This window comes from Hemiscyllium ocellatum, chromosome 3, assembly GCF_020745735.1.
Source record: "Hemiscyllium ocellatum isolate sHemOce1 chromosome 3, sHemOce1.pat.X.cur, whole genome shotgun sequence".
NCBI lineage: Eukaryota > Metazoa > Chordata > Chondrichthyes > Orectolobiformes > Hemiscylliidae > Hemiscyllium > Hemiscyllium ocellatum.
The window spans coordinates 3,505,181-3,522,239 of record NC_083403.1 but is presented as its reverse complement, the minus strand read 5'-3'; the positions used below and the strand labels follow the sequence as shown (position 1 = coordinate 3,522,239).

Sequence of the window (17,059 nt, the reverse complement as noted above, 5' to 3'; positions counted from 1 at the left end):
CCTCTGTCTGTGTCTGTGCTTGCAGTTCCATATGCCCACGGTGGAGACCAACGTGGGGCATTTGTGTCAGACGTTGCTCTTTGACAGGATTTGGTGACCCTAAGGTTGTGCCTTTGCAGCTGATACTGGTCAATAAGCAGAATGTCTGACGTTTGCCAGTTCTAGTCCTTCCCCTCTGCTCGGAAACAAGACTGTTTGCAAACAAGGAGGCTCCGGGAGCTCCAGGGTGTGAGCAGAAACATCAGTGAACTGATACAGCAGTTCAGTGAGACTTAAACCGATGATGCCACCTCATTGTGCAGTCTCGTGGTGGTTGATTTCCCAGGAGGAGGGGAAGTGCATGGTTCATTCATGATAGGCAGCTGCATTTCACATGTAGACAGAGGTGGGGAAGGTGAGTGGGAATTTCAGTAGATACATCATAAAACAAGAAACCTCTCATTCAGTCAGACCATGAACGATGCACAACTGATCGCCAAATACGGCGGCAAACAATGATATCACATTGAACAAAAAGGTGAATATTGCTGTGAAGGTCAGGAGCAGCTTAGATACCGAGAGGAAGGGGGTGGGGACCCTGTGACAGTATCACTGAGAGGAGAGGGTGGGGACCCTGTGACGGTATCACTGAGAGGAGGGGGTGGGGACCCTGTGACGGTATCACTGAGAGGAGGGGGAGGGGTCCCTGTGACGGTATCACTGAGAGGAGGGGGTGGGGACCCTGTGACGGTATCACTGAGAGGAGGGGGTGGGGACCCTGTGACGGCATCACTGAGAGGAGGGGGTGGGGACCCTGTGACGGCATCACTGAGAGGAGGGGGTGGGGACCCTGTGACGGCATCACTGAGAGGAGGGGGTGGGGACCCTGTGACGGCATCACTGAGAGGAGGGGGTGGGGACCCTGTGACGGTATCACTGAGAGGAGGGGGAGGGGTCCCTCTGACAGTCAGTGTCACTGAGAGGAGGGGGTGGGGACCCTGTGACGGTATCACTAGAGGAGGGGTTGGGGACCCTGTGACGGCATCACTGAGAGGAGGGGGTGGGGACCCTGTGACGGCATCACTGAGAGGAGGGGGTGGGGACCCTGTGACAGTATCACTGAGAGGAGGGGGTGGGGACCCTGTGACAGTCAGTGTCACTGAGAGGAGGGGGTGGGGACCCTGTGACGGTATCACTGAGAGGAGGGGGTGGGGACCCTGTGACGGTATCACTGAGAGGAGGAGGTGGGGACCCTGTGACGGCGTCACTGAGAGGAGGAGGTGGGGACCCTGTGACGGCGTCACTGAGAGGAGGGGGTGGGGACCCTGTGACGGCGTCACTGAGAGGAGGGGGTGGGGACCCTGTGACGGCGTCACTGAGAGGAGGGGGTGGGGACCCTGTGACGGCGTCACTGAGAGGAGGGGGTGGGGTCCCTGTGACGGCGTCACTGAGAGGAGGGGGAGGGGTCCCTGTGACGGCGTCACTGAGAGGAGGGGGTGGGGACCCTGTGACGGCGTCACTAGAGGAGGGGGTGGGGACCCTGTGACGGCATCACTAGAGGAGGGGGTGGGGACCCTGTGACGGCATCACTGAGAGGAGGGGGTGGGGACCCTGTGACAGTATCACTGAGAGGAGGGGGTGGGGACCCTGTGACAGTCAGTGTCACTGAGAGGAGGGGGTGGGGACCCTGTGACGGTATCACTGAGAGGAGGGGGTGGGGACCCTGTGACGGTATCACTGAGAGGAGGAGGTGGGGACCCTGTGACGGTGTCACTGAGAGGAGGGGGTGGGGACCCTGTGACGGCGTCACTGAGAGGAGGGGGTGGGGACCCTGTGACGGCGTCACTGAGAGGAGGGGGTGGGGTCCCTGTGACGGCGTCACTGAGAGGAGGGGGTGGGGACCCTGTGACGGCGTCACTGAGAGGAGGGGGAGGGGTCCCTGTGACGGCGTCACTGAGAGGAGGGGGTGGGGACCCTGTGACGGCATCACTAGAGGAGGGGGTGGGGACCCTGTGACGGCATCACTAGAGGAGGGGGTGGGGACCCTGTGACGGCATCACTGAGAGGAGGGGGTGGGGACCCTGTGACGGCATCACTGAGAGGAGGGGGTGGGGACCCTGTGACGGCATCACTGAGAGGAGGGGGTGGGGACCCTGTGACGGTATCACTAGAGGAGGGGGTGGGGACCCTGTGACGGTATCACTAGAGGAGGGGGTGGGGACCCTGTGACAGTCAGTGTCACTGAGAGGTGCAGACAAGAAGGATGAACATGTACAAGTCGTGTTGCCAACTCTCCCAGCTGAGCCCCTGCTGTATTTCCCTGTGATGGGAGTACGTAGAGGGGCACGTGTTGGGAGGTGGTCACTCCACAGCTCCGAAGCATCCAGGCAGGGTGGGGAGGGGTGAAGACCAGGCAAGCTAAGATAGTCTGGCAGGTAGTGGAGAGACTCCATGAGTCTGTCATGCTCATAGTTAGTGTTGTGTTTTGGAAACTAGTAAAGGCCATGGTTTCTTCGGAGGGTGTGACCCCAGCCACGCCCATGGCCCCACTGGCAGCTGAGCTTTACTTGTGATGAAGCAGAATGAGGGTGTCAGAAGGAATTCCACAGCCAGGGGATGGAGCAGCTGTCCCTGTGGTAGTAAGGGTAGTTCCAGGATGGTGTGTTGCTTCCCTAAGACGCACACAGAGCATTTGCAGGACATCCTCTGGGTGAGAGGGTATGTTGGTACCGAAGATATCGGTAGGAAGGGGAATGAGCTCCTGAAGTTGGGAAGGAAAATAAAACGTAGGGCCTTGAGCTGTAACCTAGGGATTACTCCCCGTGCCACATACACGTGAACATAAGAACCGTAGCATTTACCAAGTGAACACATGGCTGACATGCTGGTATAGGATGGAGGGTGCATCAGATCTCTGAGGCACTGGCACTGACTCTGGGGCAGGGGCACCTGTACAAGATGGACAGGTGACACCCTAATGGGAGTGGGACTGGTCTCCTCACGGGGAGATTGGCTGGGGCTGTTGGATTGGGTTTAAACTAGCTTGACAGGGTGATGGGTAACTCAACTTAGAAGGAAGTGAAGTTGGTAACAGGACATTGAACAATGTTAGGGAGGTGAGACGGTAGAAGGAACAAAGCTGAGCACTGAGTATACATCGAAAGTGAAATGATGTCAACAAGACCCAGTTAAGGGCACTCTCCCGGAATACACACAACTTTCAGATCAAGACAGACAATCTAAAGGTACAATTAGAGCTTCATGGGTATGATCTGATTGTCATTACAGAGACATGGCTACACGGTGACCAGGACTGGGAACTGAATATTCAAGGATACTCGCCGTTTAGGAAGGACAGACAAGAAGGAAAAGGAGGTGAAGTTGTGCTGGTCATTAAGGATAGGATCAGTACATGAGGAAGGGAGGATCCCAGATCAGGAAAACAATGTGTGGAATTGGACAGGGTGGGAGCAAGTAAAATCAAGGAGCACGAGATAGTGACAGCCTAGGGCATGGCATTCATCAGGAGATTCCCAGTGTTCCTTCTAATTTTCTGTCTGGAATCATGGTCTCTGAGGTGTGAATACAGCAGTGATTCCCAGAACCAGAAATGATCGCCTCCCTTGGTGTTCCCATGCCGGTGGCTGTGCACTGATACTTTGGAGGGTACATCGGACAGGAGAGAAGCTTATAGCATCAGCAGCACAGTTATTGTGTGTGACTTCAGTCTGCACGTCAACCAACTGAACACTGACACTGTGCAGGATAAGATTCTAGCGTGTGAGAGGGATGGTTTTCTAGAGCACTATGTAGAGAAGCAGATGAGAGGACAGGCTATTTTTGTGAAAAAGCACTAATTTAACAATTAGATAAAGAGCCATTCGGGATGAGTGACTGCATGTGATAGTATTTCACATTATGTTTAAAAGCCAGCTCGTGCAATCGGAAACGATGCTGCTCAATGTGATTCTGGGAAATGGTGAAGGTGGGAGGCCCAGATTGTGAGCTGACTTGGGAAAATACTTCACAAAGCACGACTGTACTTAGACAATTGATAATTTGTAAAGAATTATTAGATGGCTGCCAGCTATGGCAGGAGACTTAGCCCCTTGGAATGCTGCTCACATAGTGGGCGGCATGGTGGCACAGTGGTTAGCACTGCTGCCTCTCAGCGCCTGAGACCCGGGTTCAATTCCCGACTCAGGCGACTGACTGTGTGGAGTTTGCACATTCTCCCCGTGTCTGCGTGGGTTTTCTCCGGGTGCTCCGGTTTCCTCCCACTGTCCAAAGATGTGCGGGTCAGGTGAATTGGCCATGCTAAATTGCCCCTAGTGTTAGGTAAGGGGTAAATGTAGGGGTATGGGTGGGTTGCGCTTCGGCGGGTCGGTGTGGACTTGTTGGGCCGAAGGGCCTGTTTCCACACTGTAAATCTAATCTAATCTAAAATACATAGGTGGTGTGTTGAGCTGCAGCATGGTGTGCCTGGAGCTACAGATGGACTCGTTCTGGAGCATCCATGGTGCTGAGAATGTTGTGGATAACACAGTTAGCAAGCAGGTCACACCACAGCAAGGACCTCCCAGACAGAGACGTGTTGGGTGACCACCAGGAAGGGGTGCACTGTGGCCAATCCCCCCTCGAACAGACTCGATTGGATACTGTCTGGGGAGGTGCATGGTCTATCGGAGAAAGAAGCAGTCGGCAGGTTTATGGCACCACAGTTTGTGCACAGCAGGGAGGGAAAAGACAGGGAGAGCTGTACTGATAAGGGATTTGATTTTAAAGGGAACGGTTCTGTGGCAGCAAACAAGACTCTGGAATAGTATCTTCCTTCTGGTGGCAGGGTGAGGAATATCTCTGAGCAGCTGCAGGACATTCTGAAGGGGGCGGGTGAACAGCCAGCAGTTGTGGTACATGTCTGTACCAATGACATGGAGTAAAAAAAGAAATGAGGTCCTGGAACAGGAATTTCAGAGTTAGTCGATTAAAAAGGAGGGCTCCTCATGCCTCACACCACTGAGTATATGAATAGGAATTAGATCAGATGAACACGTGGCTAAAGGGGTGATTTTTGGGTCATTGGAACAGTCCCTGGGTCAGTGGGAGCTGTACAAGCTGCACCTGAACCAGAATGGGTCCGATGTCCTGGGTTGGTTCATGATGAGGTTTTCAACTGATTAATGGTGGGGGTGGTGGGGCACAGAGTAGATGTAAAGTCTGGAGCAAGGTCCAGTCAGATATTGAAAGAATGCTAGGATGGTCAGCAGGTTAGTACTGCTGCCTCACAGCACCAGGGACCCGGGTTCAATTCCAGCCTCGGGCGACTGTCAGTGTGGAGTTTGCACATTCTTCCCGTGTCTGCGTGGGTTTCCTCCGGGTGTTCCGGTTTCCTCCCACAGTCCAAAGATGTGCAGGTCAGGTGAATTGGTCATGCTAAATTGCCTGTAGATTTAGGTGCATTAGTTAATGTAATTGGTCTGGGTGGGTTATTCTTCAGAGAGTCGGTGTGGACTAGATGGGCCGAAAGGCCTATTTCCACACTGTAGGGAATCTAAGGCACATGGCAGAACTGGAAAGCCAAACTGTATCTACTTTAATCCAAGGAGCCTGATCAATAGGCCGATGAATTTGATGAGTGTTGCTGAGCATGTGGGAATATGATATTGTGAGCAATCACTGAGACATGGTCAAAGGGAAGCACAGGACTGGAAGGGTCAAAAAGGTTCAGGCGTTGGGGTGGGGAGTGGTGTGATGGAAGGGGGATGGGGCATTGCGAGACCAAAACTGCAACAGTGAGAGTGTATGTGTTAACAGGCTCTTCAAATGGATGCGAGTATAAGAGGTACAGTTAGTAAGTTTGCAGATGACACCAAAATTGGAGGTGTAGTGGACAGCGAAGAGGGTTACCTCAGATTACAACAGGATCTGGACCAGATGGGCCAATGGGCTGAGAAGTGGCAGATGGAGTTTAATTCAGATAAATGCGAGGTGCTGCATTTTGGGAAAGCAAATCAGGGCAGGACTTATACATTTAATGGTAAGGTCCTCGGGAGTGTTGCTGAACAAAGAGACCTTGGAGTGCAGGTTCATAGCTCCTTGAAAGTGGAGTCGCAGGTAGATAGGATAGTGAAGAAGGTGTTTGGTATGCTTTCCTTTATTGGTCAGAGTATTGAGTACAGGAGTTGGGAGGTCATGTTGCGGCTGTACAGGACATTGGTTAGGCCACTGTTGGAATGTTGCGTGCAATTCTGGTCTCCTTCCTATCAGAAAGATGTTGTGAAACTTGAAAGGGTTCAGAAAAGATTGACAAGGATATTGCCAGGGTTGGAGGATCTGAGCTACAGGGAGAGGCTGAACAGGCTGGGGCTGTTTTCCCTGGAGCGTGGGAGGCTGAGGGGTGACCTTATAGAGGTTTACAAAATTATGAGGGGCATGGATAGGATAAATAGGCAAAGTCTTTTCCCTGGGGCAGGGAGAGTCCAGAGCTAGAGGGCATAGGTTTAGGGTGAGAGGGGAAAGATATAAAAGAGACCTAAGGGGCAACTGTTTCACACAGAGGGTGGTACGCGTATGGAATGAGCTGCCAGAGGATGTGGTGGAGGCTGGTACAATTGCAACATTTAAGAGGCATTTGGATGGGTATATGAATAGGAAGGGTTTGGAGGGATATGGGCCGGGTGCTGGCAGGTGGGACTAGATTGGGTTGGGATATCTGGTCGGCATGGACGGGTTGGACCGAAGGGTCTGTTTCTGTGCTGTACATCGACTATTGTCGCAAGTACCGAGATACAGTGAAAAGTGTATACAGGCAGATTGTACCATGCATCAGGGGGGCTGAACAGGGTGCAGCCCCAGAGATGGTGCAGAGAGAGATCAACATGAACAATTGAGAGATCTGTTCAGAAGTCTGATAACAGCAGGGAAGAAGCTGTCCTTAAATCTGTAGGTACATTTTCAAACTGTTGTATCTCCTGCCCAGTGGAAGAGGGTGGAAGGGTATACCCGGGTTGGGAAGGGTATACCCGGGATGGGAAGGGTATACCCTGGTTGGAAAGGGTATTTGGTTGTGTTGGCTGCTTTCCCAAGGCAGGGGGAAGTATAGAGGGAGTCATTGTAAGTAAAACTGGTTTTCATGATGGACTTGCTGTGTTCACAACTCTCTGTAATTTCTTGCGGTCTTGGGTAAAGCAATTGCCATCCCGAGCTGTGGAGTGTTCGGATAGAATGCTTTCTGTGGTGCATCTATAAAAACTGGGAAGGGTCATTGTGGACAGGCTGCATTTCCTTATCCTTCTGGGGGAGTAGAGACATTGCTGTGCTTTCTTGACTGTAGCATCAACCTGAATGATCTCAGAAAAATTGTTGGCGATCTTTACTCCTGTGAACTTGAAGCAGTTGGTCACCTCCACCTCAGCCCCCATTGGTACTGACAGGGGTGTGTCCTCCACTCCACTTCCTAAAGTCAATGACCGGCTCTTTTATTTCGCTGGCATTGAGGGAGAGATTGGTGTCTATACACCGTGCTGCGTAGCACTTGATTCGTTTCCTATATTCTGTCTTATCGTTGTTTGAGATCCAAGCTGGTATGGTCGTTTTGCAATCTTTTGGATTCTCTGTAATCTTATCTGCCAAAGTTCTCTCCTCTTGCCATTCCGATTTCCCTTCTAAGTGTACTCCTACACCCCCTGTACTCCTCAGGGAGCTTCACTTGATCCCAGCTGTCTGTACCTGATACATGTCTCCTCCGCTTTCTTGACCAGAGCCTCAATGTTTCTCATCATCCAGTGTCCCCTCCTCCTGCCAACCTTACCCTTTACACTGGCAAGAACATGTTGTCCTTGAACTCTTGTTACCTCGTTTTCGAAAGCCTCTCACTTGCCTGATGTCCCTTTATCTACGAACAGCCTCCCCAGTCGTCAACTTTTGAAAATTCCTGTCCAATACCATTAAAATTGACCTTGTCCCAATTTAGAACTTTAGCTTGTGGATCAAACCTATCCTTTTCCATAACCATTTTAAAACTAAGAGAATGAAAATCACTGGTCCCAAGGTGCTCCTGCACCATTATATCAATCACTTGCCCTGCCTAGCTTCCCAAGAGGAGGTGAGATTTTGCCCTTTCTTTGATCAGGCCATCTGAACACTGATTGAGAATACGTTTCTCCACCTAGCGTTGTCTATCTGCAAATTTAGCAACAAGGTCCTCGATTCCTTCGTCCAGATTATTAACGTACAATGTAAATAGTTGTGATCTCAAAACAAACCCCTGTGGAACTCCACTACATTCTGACAAAGGCTCCCTGCCTTCTGCCTGTCCGTCAATCTTCGATCAGTGCCAGGGCTTTGGGCTGAGCACCATGGGCTCCTTCCTGCCTCCCATGCAGCACCTTGTCACAGACCTTCTGTACATCTGAATAGATCACTTCCATTGCTTACACAGGGTGGTGGTGCATGTTTGGAACGAGCTGCCAGTGGAAGTGGTTGAGCTGGGTACAATTAGAACAATTAAAAGACATTTAGACAGTTAGACAGGCACGTGAAGAGGAAGGGTTTAGAGGGGTATGGGCCAAACACAGCTAAGTGGGAGCAGTTCAGTTCAGGTATCGGGTTGGCTTGGACCAGTATATTCCCAAAGTTTTTTAATTAGTAAGAGAATCAAGGAAAAGAGGGAAGTGCAGTTGAAGGTTCTCCGATAAACTGTGATCTCATTGAATGGCAGAGCAGGAGTAGACTGAATGGCCTATTTCTCCTCCATCTTATGGTCTTAGGGTCGACAGGAGCTCCTCAGGGTAGTGTCTAGATTAGACCATCTTCAGCTGCTTCATCAATGACCTTCCTTCCATGATAAGGTCAAAAGTGGGGATGGTCACCAATGATTGCACAAGGTTCGGCACCATTTGTGGTTCCTCAGACACTGAGGCTGTTCATGTTCAAATACAGCAACGTCTGGACAGTCACCAAACTCCGGCTGACCAACGGGAAATGACATTGGTGCAATACAAGTGTCAGGCAAATGACCAGCTTCAACAACAGACAATCTAACCACCCCCCACCCCCTCCTTTGATGTTTAGTAACATTAACAGCACTGAATCCCTTGCTATCAACAATCCTGGGGGTGATCATTGACCACTACTTCCTATAAATATAATGGCTGGGTGGGGACAGCTCAGTGGTTAGCACTGCTGCCTCAGCACCAGGGACCCAACTTTGATTCCAGCCTCCAGTTGCTGTCTGTGTGGAGTTTGCACCTTCTTTCCGTTTCTGTGTTCGTTTCCAAAGGGTGCTCAAGTTTTTTCCCACAGTCCAAAGATTCCACAAGAGGCTGGGTATACTGCAGCGAGTAACTCCCCAAAGCCTGTTCACTATCTACAAGGCACAAGTCAGGAGTGGGAGGGAATACTCCCCACTTGCCCCTGGATGGGGGCAGCTCCAACAACACTCAAGAACCCTGACACCATCCAGGTCAAAGCAGCCGTTTGATTGGCATCACATCCACAACCACCCCCTCCCTCCTCCATTGACGCTCTGTACCATCTACAAGACCCACTGCAGAAATTCGCCAAATATCCTCAGACAGCACCTTCCAAACCCACGACCACTTCCATCTAGAAGGACAAGGGGCAGCAGCTACATGGGAACACCACCCCCTGCACATTCCCCTCCAAGCCCCTCCCCATCTTGAGTTGGAAATATATCACTGTTCCTCCACTACTGCTGGGTCAAAATCCTAGGATTCCCCCCCAATGGCATTGTGGGTTCAGATACAGCACATGGACAGTAGCTCACCACCACCTTCTCAAGGACGGCTAGGGACGGCCAATAATTACTGGATGTTCCAGTGCTGCCCTCATGAATGAATAAAAAGACAAGGCTGCAAACCACATCGGGATCATCACAGTGCCCTTTGTTGTTGCTCATTTCTCAGGATGTGGTTGTCACGGGAAAAGCTGGCTTGTGTTTATTTTGGTCAGCCTGGGTTATTTAAGCTTGCTGTGCCATCCGGGCGCAGGCTGGTATGACCGGGAAAGGAAGCAGCTGTGTTTTTATTTGGACACACATCGCAGTGCCATGGTGGATGTGAACAGTCACTGACTGGAGCATTGTTTACAGGTTCAGTAGGAACCTGTACAGCACACATTCCTCAGACAGTCTCCCTCAGTGCTGACCCTCCCACAGTGCGGCACTCCCTCAGCGCTGACCCTCCGACAGTGCGGCACTCCCTCAGCGCTGACCCTCCGACAGTGCGGCACTCCCTCAGCGCTGACCCTCCCACAGTGCGGCACTCCCTCAGCGCTGACCCTCCCACAGTGCGGCACACCCTCAGCGCTGACCCTCCCACAGTGCGGCACACCCTCAGCGCTGACCCTCCCACAGTGCGGCACTCCCTCAGCGCTGACCCTCCCACAGTGCAGCACTCCCTCAGCACTGACCCTCCCACAGTACTGACCCTCCCACAGTGCGGCCCTCCCTCAGTACTGACCCCCCACTGTGCGGCACTCCCTTAGCACTGACCCTCCCACAGTGCGGCTCTCCCTCAGCACTGACCCTCCCACAGTGCGGCTCTCCCTCAGCTCTGACCCTCCCACAGTGCGGCTCTCCCTCAGCACTGACACTCCCACAGTGCGGCATTCCCTCAGCACTGACCCTCCCACTGTGTGGCACTCCCACAGTACTGACCCTCCCACAGTGCGGCACTCCCTCAGCACTGACCCTCCCACAGTGCGGCTCTCCCTCAGCACTGACCCTCCCACAGTGCGGCACTCCCTCAGTACTGACCCTCCCACTGTGCGGCACTCCCTCAGTACTGGCCCTCTGACAATGCGGCACTCCCTCAGCGCTGACCCTCCCACAGTGCGGCGCTCCCTCAGCACTGACCCTCCCACAGTGCGGCGCTCCCTCAGCACTGACCCTCCCACAGTGCGGCTCTCCCTCAGCACTGACCCTCCCACAGTGCGGCACTCCCTCAGTACTGACCCCCCACTGTGCGGCACTCCCTCAGCACTGACCCTCCCACAGTGCGGCTCTCCCTCAGCATTGACCCTCCCACAGTGCAGCACTTCCTCAGTACTGACCCTCCCACAGTGCGGCACTCCCTCAGCGCTGACCCTCCCACAGTGCAGCACTCCCTCAGCACTGACCCCCCCACTTTGCGGCTCTCCCTCAGCACTGACCCTCCCACAGTGCGGCACTCCCTCAGCGCTGACCCGCCCACAGTGCAGCACTCCCTCAGCACTGACCCTCCCACAGTGCGGCACTCCCACAGTACTGACCTTCCCACAGTGCGGCCCTCCCTCAGTCCTGACCCCCCACTGTGCGGCACTCCCTCAGCACTGACCCTCCCACAGTGCGGCTCTCCCTCAGCACTGACCCTCCCACAGTGCGGCTCTCCCTCAGCACTGACCCTCCCACAGTGCGGCTCTCCCTCAGCACTGACCCTCCCACTGTGTGGCACTCCCACAGTACTGACCCTCCCACTGTGTGGCACTCCCTCAGCACTGACCCTCCCACAGTGCGGCTCTCCCTCAGCACTGACCCTCCCACAGTGCGGCATTCCCTCAGCACTGACCCTCCCACAGTGCGGCACTCCCTCAGTACTGACCCTCCCACTGTGCGGCACTCCCTCAGTACTGGCCCTCTGACAATGCGGCACTCCCTCAGCGCTGACCCTCCCACAGTGCGGCGCTCCCTCAGCACTGACCCTCCCACAGTGCGGCGCTCCCTCAGCACTGACCCTCCCACAGTGCGGCTCTCCCTCAGCACTGACCCTCCCACAGTGCGGCACTCTCTCAGTACTGACCCTCCCACTGTGCGGCACTCCCTCAGTACTGGCCCTCTGACAATGCGGCTCTCCCTCAGCGCTGACCCTCCCACAGTGCGGCTCTCCCTCAGCACTGACCCTCCCACAGTGCGGCACTCCCTCAGTACTGACCTCCCACTGTGCGGCACTCCCTCAGCACTGACCCTCCCACAGTGCGGCTCTCCCTCAGCATTGACCCTCCCACAGTGCAGCACTTCCTCAGTACTGACCCTCCCACAGTGCGGCACTCCCTCAGCGCTGATCCTCCCACAGTGCAGCACTCCCTCAGCACTGACCCCCCACTGTGCGGCTCTCCCTCAGCACTGACCCTCCCACAGTGCGGCACTCCCTCAGCGCTGACCCTCCCACAGTGCAGCACTTCCTCAGTACTGACCCTCCCACAGTGCGGCACTCCCTCAGCGCTGACCCTCCCACAGTGCGGCTCTCCCTCAGCACTGACCCTCCCACAGTGCGGCTCTCCCTCAGCACTGACCCTCCCACAGTGCGGCACTCCCTCAGCACTGACCCTCCCACAGTGCGGCTCTCCCTCAGCACTGACCCTCCCACTGTGCGGCACTCCCACAGTACTGACCCTCCCACTGTGCGGCACTCCCTCAGCACTGACCTTCCCACAGTGCGGCATTCCCTCAGCACTGACCTTCCCACAGTGCGGCACTCCCACAGCACTGACCCTCCCACAGTGCGGCTCTCCCTCAGCACTGACCCTCCCACACTGCGGCTCTCCCTCAGTACTGACCCTCCCACAGTGCGGCATTCCCTCAGCACTGACCCTCCCACAGTGCTGCTCTCCCTCAGCACTGACCCTCCCACAGTGTGGCACTCCCTCAGTACTGACCCTCTGACAATGTGGCACTCCCTCAGTACTGACCCTCTGACAATGCGGCACTCCCTCAGCACTGACCCTCTGACAATGCGGCACTCCCTCAGCACTGACCCTCCCACAGTGCGGCACTCCCACAGTACTGACCCTCCCACAGTGCGGCACTCCCTCAGTACTGACCCTCCCACAGTGCGGCACTCCCTCAGTACTGACCCTCCCACAGTGCGGCACTCCCTCAGCACTGACCCTCCCATAGTGCGGCACTCCCTCAGCACTGACCCTCCCACAGTGCGGCACTCCCTCAGCACTGACCCTCCCACAGTGCGGCATTCCCTCAGTACTGACCCTCCCACAGTGCGGCACTCCCACAGTACTGACCCTCCCACAGTGCGGCCCTCCCTCAGTACTGACCCCCCACTGTGCGGCACTCCCTCAGCACTGACCCTCCCATAGTGTGGCACTCCCTCAGCACTGACCCTCCCACAGTGCGGCACTCCCTCAGTACTGACCCTCCGACAGTGCGGCACTCCCTCAGTACTGACCCTCTGACATTGATCATTGTCTTGATCAACCTCAAATCCCCCACTCCGGGAGCAATGTGGTTGGGTTAAGGTGGCACTAGAGAGGTCACTCGTGTGTATGTGCCCCAGGATCAGGAAGACTGTATGCTAAGCTGAGGCTTAGAACAGAGAGCAAAGAGAATTTTCAGCCCAGGAACAGGCCCTTCGGCCCTCCAAGTCTGAGCCGATCCAAATGTACCGTCTAAACCTGTCACCCGATCCCTAAGCATCTGTATCCCTCTGCTCCCCACCTCCTCATGCATCTGTCCAGACGCATCTTAAATAAATCTCCCGTGCCTGTCTCTACCACCTCTGCTGGCAACGCTTTCCAGACACCCCCCACTCTCTGTGTGAAGTACTTACCGCGTGTATCCGCCTTAAACTTTCCATCTCTCACCTTGAAAGTGTGATCTGTTGTTATGGAATCCTTCACCCTGGGAAAAAGCTTGTCTCCATCCACCCTGTCTATACCCTTCATGATTTTATAAACCTCAATCAGGTCCCCCCCCCCCACTCTCCTCCTCTCTAATGAACACAACCCTAACCTACTCAACCTCTCTTCATAGCTAACACCTTCCATACCAGGCAACATCCTCGTAAACCTTCTCTGCACCCTCTCCAAAGCGTCCATATCCTTTTGGTAATGTGGCACCCAGAACTGTACACAGTATTCTAAATGCGGCTGAACCAATGTCTGGTACAATTTTAACATGACCTGCCAGCTCTTATACTCAATACCCCGTCCAATGAAGGCAAGCACACCATATACCTTCTTGACCACTCTATCCAGCTGTGCAGCAACCTTCAGGGTACAATGGGCCTGCAGTCCCAGACGTCGATGTGGCCATTTCGGAGACATGGTTAGAGCAGGGTCAGGAATGGTTGGTGCAGGTTCCAGGGTGTAGATGTTTCAGTAAGAACAGAGAAGATGGTCAAAAAGGGGGAGGGGTGGCATTGTTGGTCAAGGACAGTATTACGATGACTGAAAGGATGTTTGGGGACTCGTCAACTGAGGTAGTATGGGCTGAAGTTAGAAACAGGAAAGTAGAGGTCACCCTGTTGGGAGTTTTCTATAGGCCTCCGAATAGTTCCAGAGATGTAGAGGAAAGGATAGCAAAGATGATTCTCGATAGGAGTGGGAGAGACAGGGAGTTGTCATGGGGGACTTCAACTTTCCAAATGTTGACTGGGAATACTATAGTATGAGTGCTTTGGATGGGTCAGTTTTTGTCCAGTGTGTGCAGGAGGGCTTCTGGCCCAGTATGTAGACAGGCCAACAAGGGGCGAAGCCACATTAGATTTGGTAGTGGGTAATGAGCCCGGCCAGGTGTTAGACTTGGAAGTAGGTGAGCACTTTGGTGATAGCGATCACAATTCTGTTATGTTTATTTTAGTGATAGAAAGGGATAGCTGTATACCACTGGGCAAGAGGCAATTATTTTACAAATAGGCAAGATTTAGGAAGCATAGGACAGGGAAGGAAAGTGCAGAGGATGGGCACATTAGAAATGTGGAGCTTATTCAAGGCAAAGCTCCGATGTATCCTGGATAAGTATGTACCTGTCAGGCAAGGAGGAAGCTGTAGAGCGCGGGAGCCGTGGTTTACGAAGGAAGTGGAATCCCTGGTCAAGAGGAAGAAGAAGGTTTATGTTAGGATGAGATGTGAAGGTTCAGTTAGGGCACTTGAGGGTTACAAGGTAGCCAGGAAAGACCTAAAGAGAGAGCTCAGAAGAGCCAGGAGGAGACATGAGAAGTTGTTGGCGGATAGGATCAGGGTAAACCCAAAGGCTTTCTTTAGGTATTTAAGGAATAAAAGAATGACGAGTGTAAGATTAGGGCCACTCCAGGATAGTAGTGGGAAGTTGTGTGTGGAGTCAGAGAAGTTGGGGGAAGCACTTAATGAATATTTTTCAACAGTATTCACTCTAGAAAATGACAATGTTGTCAAAGAGAATACTGAGATACAGGCTACTAGACTAGGTGTGATTGAGGTTCACAAGGAAGAGGTATTAGAAATCCTGCAGAGTGTGAAAATAGATAAGTCCCCTGGGCCGGATGGGATTTATCCTAGGATCCTCTGGGAAGCCAGGGAGGAGATTGCCGAGCCTTTGGCATTGATCTTTAAATTGTCGTTGTATACAGGAATAGTGCCGGAAGACTGGAGGATAGCAAATGTGGTTCCCCTATTCAAGAAGGGGAGTAGAGACAACCCTGGTAATTATAGGCCAGTGAGCCTTACTTCAGTTGTTGGTAAAGTGTTGGAAAAAGTTATTAGAGACAGGATTTATAATCATCTAGAAAAGAATAATTTGATTAGGGATAGTCAGCACGGTTTTGTGAAGGGTAGGTCGTGCCTCACAAACCTTATTGAGTTCTTTGAGAAGGTGACCAAACAGGTAGATGAGAGTAAACCGGTTGATGTGGTGTATATGGATTTCGATAAGGTGTTCGATAAGGTTCCCCACAGTGGACTATTGTACAAAATATGGAAGAATGGGATTGTGGGAGATATAGCAGTTTGGATCAGTAATTGGCTTGCTGAAAGAAGACAGAGGGTGGTGGTTGATGTGAAATGTTCATTCCGGAGTCCAGTTACCAGTGGTGTACTGCAAGAGTCGGTGTTGGGTCCACTGCTGTTTGTCATCTTTATAAACGACTTGGATGAGGGCATAGAAGGGTGGGTTAGTAAATTTGCAGATGACACTAAGGTCAGTGGAGTTGTGGATAGTGACGAAGGATGTAGTAGGTTACAGAGAGACATAGATACGATGCAGAGCTGGGCTGAGAGGTGGCAAATGGAGTTTAATGCGGACAAGTGTGAGGTGATTCACTTTGGACGGAGTAATCAGAATGCAAAGTACTGGGCTCATGGTAAGATTCTTGGTAGTGTAGATGAGCAGAGAGATCTCGGTGTCCATGTACACAGATCCTTGAAAGTTGCCACCCAGGTTGACAGGGTTGTTAAGAAGGCATACAGTGTTTTGGCCTTTATTAATAGAGGGATTGAGTTCCAGAACCAGGAGGTTATGCTGCAGCTGTACAAAGCTCTGGTACGGCCACACTTGGAGTATTGTGTACAGTTCTGGTCACCGCATTATAAGAAGGATGTGGAAGCTTTGGAAAGGGTGCAGAGGAGATTTACCGGGACGTTGCCTGGTATGGAGGGAAGGTCTTATGAGGAAAGGCTGAGGGACTTGAGGCTGTTCATGTTAGAGCGAAGATGGTTGAGAGGTGACTTAATAGAGACATCCAAGATAATCAGAGGGTTAGATAGGGTGGACAGGGAGAGCCTTTTTCCAAGTATGGTGACAGTGAGCACAAGGGGGCATTGCTTTAAATTGTGGGATGATAGATATAGGTCAGATGTCAGAGGGAGTTTCTTTACTCAGAGAGTAGTAAGGGGATGGAATGCTTTGCCTGCAGCGGTAGTAGATTCACCAACTTTAAGTACATTTAAGTCGTCATTGGACAAGCATATGGACGTACATGGAATAGTGTAGGTGGGATGGGCTTCAGATTGGTGTGACAGGTCGGCTCAATATCGAGGGCCGAAGGGCCTGTACTGTGCTGTAATGTTCTCTGTTCTATCTCTCTGCTCTTCTACTTTTCCCAAGGCTCTTTCGTTTATAGTCCAATCTAGAATCAGACGTTCCAAAATGTTTCCCCTCCCAGTTGATGGAGCTGTGTGTGTAAGGTTCTCCCTGATCCCTGTCCGTGCTGAGTGACTCAATTGGAGCAGCTGGGTGTGTGCCCAGGGTTTGGTTTGATGTTGACACTGAAACTCTGTGTTTCCTCATGTGCCTCCACCCTGGTCAGGAATGTTCTCATGATCGTGCCTGTGTGAGCTGGAACCTGCGAACCTGACAATCCAGTTTCAGTGC

General features: G+C 52.7%; 2 protein-coding genes across 4 annotated transcripts in view; one reads left to right on the top strand and one right to left on the bottom strand.

Annotated features, from left to right (window-relative positions):
- mrpl2 (mitochondrial ribosomal protein L2) overlaps positions 1-7,757 on the bottom strand; it is a 39,548-nt gene extending 31,791 nt beyond the window's left edge. Inside the window, exons 1-3 of the mRNA XM_060850707.1 lie at positions 7,708-7,757; positions 1,738-1,968; positions 1,196-1,498 (exon numbers count right to left, since the gene is read on the bottom strand). Coding sequence (XP_060706690.1) covers positions 1,196-1,498; positions 1,738-1,968; positions 7,708-7,757 — 584 coding nt within the window. The remainder of the gene's footprint in view (positions 1-1,195; positions 1,499-1,737; positions 1,969-7,707) is intronic.
- The window catches only part of klc1b (kinesin light chain 1b), a 109,160-nt gene that overhangs the window by 19,620 nt on the left and 72,481 nt on the right, over positions 1-17,059 (top strand). The gene's annotated exons all lie outside the window — the stretch shown is intronic.